This window comes from Notothenia coriiceps, unplaced genomic scaffold (assembly GCF_000735185.1).
Source record: "Notothenia coriiceps isolate Sejong01 unplaced genomic scaffold, NC01 NC01_scaffold00007394, whole genome shotgun sequence".
Taxonomy (NCBI): Eukaryota; Metazoa; Chordata; class Actinopteri; order Perciformes; family Nototheniidae; genus Notothenia; species Notothenia coriiceps.
In genome coordinates, this window is record NW_011340095.1 from 68,347 (window position 1) to 76,129 (window position 7,783).

Sequence of the window (7,783 nt, forward strand, 5' to 3'; positions counted from 1 at the left end):
GTGTGTGTGTGTGTGTGTGTGTGTGTGTGTGTGTGTGTGTGTGTGTGTGTGTGTGTGTGTGTATGCTCAAGATTTGTATGGATCAGGCGAATGCTCACTCCCCTTTGCTGTTAAACCNGCGTGTGTGTGTGTGTGTGTGTGTGTGTGTGTGTGTGTGTGTGTGTGTGTGTGTGTGTGTGTGTGTGTGTGTGTGTATGCTCAAGATTTGTATGGATCAGGCGAATGCTCACTCCCCTTTGCTGTTAAACCTGGACATGTGTCAGCAGTTTGACGGAGATTGTCTGTTTGTCATGCCAATACTGCAGCGCTGGGACATTTGCCAGCAGTATTACAAATTGTTTAAGGTGCCACTACAGCTATGTTGTCACTGTCTTCATGTTGAGTGGACAAAATACTGCAAACATAATTAAGTTAAGGCAGATGTTATTTGCACCGGGGTGACTGAAGTGAAAAGTGCCATTTGCACCCGGGTAACTATAGTGAACCATGCTATTTGCATTTGGGTGTATATAGTCACATTGGCTATTTACACGCTGGTTGTATACTGTATAGCATGGCAGAGACACATGCACCCAAGTATACATAGTAAACAGTGCTATTTACACCCGGGCATAGATTTGAATATGTTTTGAATCTAAAGGTATTTTTGTTAATGTAATTCGTCGTTGGTAACTAATTGTGAAGGTGGTTGTGAGGTTCTAGTTGTTAAAGGGACCTGCTTGTGTGTTAAGAGTCAAACAATGTGTTTCCACCATTTTCAGTCTTTATACTAGACTAATTGTTATCAATCCTCTCATCTAAATCTTGACAAGAAGGCACAATTGCCGACATGTTGATCTTTTCCTTTAAGATTATGGTTTTATTTAGTAATCTTGAGATTAGGAATGTAGCATGAACATTTAGGGTCAATACATTAATGCAATGCAAAAAGACATAGACAAGTAATTGTGTGTGATGAAGAAGATACCCTGTAGTCGCTGGATGTAACATAGAAGATGGGAAGAAAAGCCAGCCATATTATACAGGTGGTGTACATGGTGAATCCAATGAACTTTGCCTCGTTGAAGTTCTCAGGGCACTTCCTGGTCTTGAAAGCATACCTAAAGAAAGAGAATCATATTTCTAATTAGATGGGCACCACCTAGAAACCAACTTACTTAAATCTAATCAACTGAAATGATTTTCACCATGAACAAAACATTTTAAGAATAACTGCTTTGTGATTTGTATTAAAGAGCCCAGTATACATATAATGTTATAGTTTTAAATCAACAAAATGTAAAATGATTTTCCAGGTGTGCTTGAAAACATGGCACCAAGTGTACTGACAAAGTGCTCAGGATGGAGAACATAAAGCTCTTTAGTTGGATCCTTTCACGCAACGAAGCTGGCATATTAAACCTGCTGACACACTTACACAGTACACAGGATGACCAGGAGCACATCGTATCCCAGTGACAGCAGCATGCTGGAGTCGCGCATGTTACACTTGAGGATGACAGTCTGTCGTCGCTCCGGTTGCGTGAAACGCCGTGTCCCGGGGACTTCCAGCAGCAGCCAAACTGACACCATCACTAACTGGACGGATATTAAACTTAGACAGATGAACACCTGAAAATAAGGGAGGAGAAGAAGGTAAGGTCATCAAGATCCAATGTTTGTCTGTCCATCCATCCGTCAGACTGATGCAGATGGATGGATGGATGCTATGCTGCAATCAGTCACCTGAGAGGACGGGCTAATGAAGCGTGGTCTCACTGCCCCCGCTCCGTCTTTCACGCCGTTAAAAATCCTGGCTATTCTGTTGGTTTTGGTGAGGAGGGCGGAGTAGCAGACAGCGAACGACGTGCCCAGGCCTAGGCGCCGGAGGGCACAGATGGCAGGAGAAGGTTTGGCCAAGAAGAGGAATGTCATGGCGTAGGACATGAAGACTCCTGAGAGGAGGATGTAACACAGCTCTATGCCTGAAGCCTTCACCAGCGGTGGGTGATTGTGTCGGATGAACACCCAGAACACAAGACCAGTGCACAAGAACCTGTGGACAGAGGGGGGGAGTTTTTCAGCCAAACAGTGAAGCCCAGTCAAGTGTAGCCCTCCACCCCTCCCAGAGACCACACACACACACACACACACACACACACACACACACACACACACACACACACACACACACACACACACACACACACACACACACACACACACACACACACACAGCTCTTTATCACCCACCCTACACAGGCGATGGTAATTGGACCAATGGCCCAGGCATCTTCCCACATGATGTAGTCCTCAGGCAGGTCGTAACAGGCCGTCAGGTCTTCAGTGGGCCACTGGCCAGGGGCACAGGGCGAGCAGGTGAATTCATCAGCCAGGTATTCATGAGGCTCACAGGATGTGCAGATCCAGCAGCAGTACTCACCTGGGAAACAACCATATTAACAGCAGAATGAGACATCTCTGAGATTTTTCGAAGGCCACTGCTGCTGTTTGATTTCGGACAAAAAGAACACTGTTGAACTTCTGTCTCCTACCTGCCTGCATTTTCTTCATCTCATTGCGTTCACAGGGATCGCTGCACTGCGAGGTGGGCACCACTTCTCTTGGCCAGTGAATCAGATCGTTGCTCAAAGTCAGACTCTCTGCCCAGTCACCTACCGGCACGTAACCGTAACGATCGACAGAGCGCTGGTAGCTGAAGATGTTGTATCGGCCCACGCCGTCCCCCTGGGAATCAAATTTCACTGCCGTTTCACTGCCAGGAGGAGAGAAAGGGGCTGCAGGGGGTGAGAGGATACAAAGAGTGGAAAAGAAAGTGATAAGAAGAGTGGAAAAAGGAGATTAAAGCTAAACAATTGCTTACAATCATCCCATTGACGTCCCATTGATGTATCTTAAAAGCAACAGTGAGGACAGAGACAATGGGCTTTGGTCAGTTAAGCCTTAGGAATTCAGAACAGACAGTGAAGGGCATTACAATGGTGTTTTCATTACTGAAGACCAGCCAGTTACCATAGTATTTGCAAAGAGGCTATAAATGCCTGGTATGCTTGGTGATGTCGCTGTGTATCAATGGCCCCCCATCACTCCCTGAGGTCACATAGGGCCAAGAACACTAGTCAAAAATCCGATCCCACAATGTTTATGACCAAATACATAATTAATAAACTGCCTATAAAGTCAGATAGGCATGAAGGCAGAAGACTGAATCCCTGGTCAGTGCTATGGCTACCCACACATTGATAGAATTAGCCTCTGGGTCTATTATGTGAGGGAGGTACACTGCTGAAACTGCCAAATTGGTTTGTATACAAGTTTTTATGAAAGGATTACCATCTACCCTGAGGATGTGGGAATAGAAGAGATTGTAAAATTGGCAGGATGCTGAAACCATTAAAAAACAAAGCAAAAACCAAGGAGGAAAGCGGGCATGGACTGGTTAAAAAAAATAACTTATTGATGTGCTGCAGGCAGTGTTGGACCAGACAGTGCTGACATTTGGTCTTTCTGACACAGACAAGTGTATGTCACTCCTACAGTGCCACTTCTGGCTTTACAGCGGAGCAATCAACTCCATGCTGCTGACACACTGTACAGCGCTGGGTGTTATACGCTGCTGCCTCCCCTGTCAAATGATGATGTGGCTGGGGATAGTGCACCGTACACTGGGTTTATAAAGCATCACTCTTCTACGTATAACAAGGCTCTCGGTCTTCACTGCACAGCAGCATTGATGACACTGTGCTGCCTTCCTCATATCTCTGTGTCACTGGGTAACTGAAGAAATCACTAGCCAAGCGAACAGCCTGGGATCAGTGGAATGAATCAAAATACAGATTGGGTTTGTGTGTGTGAGGATGTACGCGCACACACGCCTGTGGAAGCTCCATTAGATTTTACTTTACAGTGTGATGGTTTAAGGTATTGCTCTGAGCGCTGTGGGAGGTTGTGCTGACAGTACCAAATATCTGACCCTGCTGTTAATAGTGTGTGTGCATGTGTGTGTGCGTGTGTGTGCCTGCATGCAACCCTGACAAAGGCTAAAGCTGTGCTATTGTTGTGAAAGCTCAGTGTGTTCAGAGAAGAATGGCTTGTCAGATGGCAGCAGAGGGGGTTAGGGTTTATGAAATCCATAAATCACAGAGACAGCACAACCCTCTATCTTCTCCTCTCTCTCTGTCACAGGAAATTCTATGTGTCAAGTCTTCTTTGGATTTGGGGGCTAAATGTTTAGGTGACAGCTAAATGAAAATGATTTCAATAAGATGGTGATAATATCTTCAGACGAAGAAGAGATATGAATCCATTATTTTGCAAGTTGGCAGATAATAAAGTCTGCTAATAACACTGAGCAATAAGACAAGCAGAGCCCTCCTCCTCCTAGACACCAATACACACTCACATAAGTACTTTGCCACAAGCTAATTATCATAACGGTACCTTATTAGGACCTTAGATGTGTGCTGAAGCCTAATTAGCTATATGTGGTAATTACGTGTAATACAGACTAAAGAGATAACGGCATTAGCCTACAGACCCATTTGATGGCAACGTGTTGTCCTTGGATTCACTCTAACAGATCACATTCAGGGAGCAATAGACTCAGAAGACGGGTTATTCCTCCTTATTATAACCACACCAGCGACCTTGCTGACGTGACAGAGCAGCTTATCAGGAAAAGTGTATGAGGGTGCAAGTTAGAAAAGGCGAAGGCCACCCAGACTCCTCTGGTGACTGCAAGGCAGCCCAGGCCTTTTTTGGATGGAGACCTCTCTCTCCCCTCGGCACTGTCCTGCCAACATTTAAAAATGTGATGAGAGAGTTTCTGCGGCTGAAGAGTCTACAGCCATGCAGCAATGCACGGCTTTACTTGAGCATGCTAACTCGTTTGGACAATTCCAAAATGTTAAAGTTTACCACATATACTGTTTAATATTTGCTAACATGTTGCCAACATTTGCTTAAGGAACTAAACATACAGTGCAACTGCGGCTGATGGGGGCAACAATAGTTTTGCAGGTATTTGTCAAAAACTAAATAGAAAATTGGAACAAATCTGACAGTTCTTATAACTTGAGTCATTAAGAAAGAAGGCTGTCTTTGACTAAAGCAATTCTTGGGCGACTAACACATAATACGATTTTGTCTACTAATCCATCAGTGGATTTGTGGGTAAAACTGAGTTTTGCCCACAAAGAATCCTGAAAAAGTACCACTTTAAATCATTTGTTAACCAGAAATGTGATCATACGTTTTGGGGAAATAAGTCATTCAGCAAGAAAAAAGCTTTATACCATGACACCATCTTGGAAGATAGCAGATCACTGAAGGTGCAGGCGTCATTCTATGGCTGAGCAAAACCATTTTTAACAGGATAAGTGAAGAATTTGACCTAGTGGTGGCTCTACAGGAAAAGCAAAAGAATCAAACAAATTAAACAGGATTCAATCAATGTGATCCATAATGTCTGAATTAAATCACATGACAGTCCATTCAGTTGATATTTCGGTTTGAACATGAGTGTTGGACCAACAGACTGACATTGCCATGGATACAGCCATACCACTGGCATGACTAAAAAGCATTTCAATTTGCTCAAATGCACAATGGACGGTGGGTAGAGCAGCTGAAAGGAAGTGTGTCCCTCAGCTACATTTCTGCAGCGTATTCCTGTCTGATGTAACTTTGATGAATCGTGAACTGAACACATTTCATCATTTAAGAATGGAAGGTGGTGACTGCTTCCTAATAGCAGCTTGTGGGCTTTCTTGTGGTGTGTTAACTCTGTACTGTAATACTGTAACACACTTCCGCCCTGAAACAGTGCTGATTGATGATTCTGTCTGACCTCATCCATACTGACCCAGTCCAGTCCAGCTGAGACCCACAGCAGCCCCCCCCCCTTAGCAGTACTTGATTTGAGTGACTTTAAATGCCTGCAATGTGTCACCAGCATCCGACGTTGGAGCATTCTTTCTCAGTGACGTTATCCCTAAATCACTCACATTGTGTAGGTTCACTGGATACACATTACCATGGAGCTTTTAGATAAACAAAACAAAGGGCCCATTTGTTCAGACCAATTGACGATTTTGTTGTTTATCTAAGAGGATTCATTGCATTGTCAAGCAAAATATACTCTTAGTTTTTGTGGATGCCATTAAATAAAGAGCTAGGGCCACAGAATGTATAAAGCAACAAAATAAAAGTTAGGCAAGACAAACTGTGGTTATAACGCAGCCTTATCAGATCCCTCATTTTTGTCAGACATTTTATAGCAATTCCACTAACTCGAGAAACACCTTATTCTTCTAGCTTGATTAGAAGCATGGTGAAAACAGGCTTTTCCTTCAGAAGCTGTGAAATTAATGATGTTTTCGGCCATGTCGGGCTAAAGCAAAGCCCAAGGGGGATTATGGGTAAAGGCAGGGAGAGAGAGTAGAGGTAAAGGGGCTTGAGGAGAATACATAGGAATAAGTAATCTGAAAGTGGAGAGAGAGAGGGCAAATCTTTTCTTTGTGTGACTACAAATTCAAACGATGGCTGTTGATTAGTTATCAGCTAGGAATAGAGAATTGTATTTCTAAGCACCGATTCAGATGAATCCCTGATTGAATCCTGATTGAAGCTTGACAAAGTAAACAATACATATAGGTGCCTGCTCAAATTCACACCTGTTTAAGGTAAAATATATACTTTACTCTGCATGCTAATGGTGTGATCAACCTTTCTTGTCCCTCTTTTTCTTTCCTTAGAGAGTTGATGACCTTACACATCTGTGCCCCACAGAGACACAGACACACATCCCTGAGCATATACAGATATGGACACAGGGATGCACTCACATGTCACAAACTCACACACACAGACAGATCACATTAGCTATATTTGTTCTCCCTGCAGATTTAGTCACCAGGGACGGAGGCGCTGCCTTGGCCACGGACCATCAGGCCTCAGGGGAACAGAGGAAAGAACCAAAGAAGTCCAGAACAAGAGTAAGAAATGTATAGGAGGAAAGGTGCAGCAGCAGAGAGCTACAGCTTGACTGAAAGAAAGGTGATGAGACAAAAGAAAGAAGCGGTAGGCTAAAAGCAGGAGGTGCTGGGAGGGAGGATGAGCCGAGAGACAAGATAACGGCAAAGAAAGGAGGGAAGTGACAAGGGAGAAGAGGGAGAAGAATACAAGAGAGGAGATAGCAAGAGAGAAAAGCAAAAACTGGTGTGATGGCAGCATAGATATAGGTGGACAGAGGAAAGCCTTTAGATGAAGGAAACAATTGAAAAAAGGTGAAGGATGGATGAAGGGATGAGCAAAGTGCAGGAGTGGAAAAACAGATGGGCAGGGAGAGGCGGTGGAGGCAGGATAGAAAACCTTGTGAAGTCTGAGTGGGATGTTCTGTTTTTGAATGTAGAAAAGAGTAGGGCACTTTCTGGGTGAGAAAGAGAATGTAGACAGAGAGAGAAAGAGATATATAGAGAGATTGATAGAGTGAGGAAGAGTGAGAGAAAAAAGAGACGGAAAGAGAGCGCCAGAGGCAGAGAGTGCGGAGAGAAAATGAGGGAGAGAAGGAGTGAAGGTTGTTCTCTAGCATCTAAACGTTGCAGTAAGCTTGCTGCTCAATATGGCCCTGAAGGCACACCGCCTCTGCTAACACAGACATATCACACACACACGCACGCACGCACGCACACGCACGCACGCACGCACGCACGCACGCACGCACACACACACACGCACGCACACACACACACACACACACACACACACACACACACACACACAC

The 7,783-nt window shown here is 44.3% G+C and overlaps 1 protein-coding gene across 1 annotated transcript in view; it reads right to left on the reverse strand.

The window, feature by feature from the left end:
- Positions 1 to 7,783, reverse strand: part of grm3 (glutamate receptor, metabotropic 3) — a 22,086-nt gene that overhangs the window by 4,164 nt on the left and 10,139 nt on the right. The window contains exons 5-9 of the mRNA XM_010769521.1: positions 2,535 to 2,777; positions 2,233 to 2,422; positions 1,726 to 2,035; positions 1,418 to 1,611; positions 968 to 1,100 (exon numbers count right to left, since the gene is read on the reverse strand). Of these exons, the coding sequence (XP_010767823.1) occupies positions 968 to 1,100; positions 1,418 to 1,611; positions 1,726 to 2,035; positions 2,233 to 2,422; positions 2,535 to 2,777 (1,070 nt within the window). The remainder of the gene's footprint in view (positions 1 to 967; positions 1,101 to 1,417; positions 1,612 to 1,725; positions 2,036 to 2,232; positions 2,423 to 2,534; positions 2,778 to 7,783) is intronic.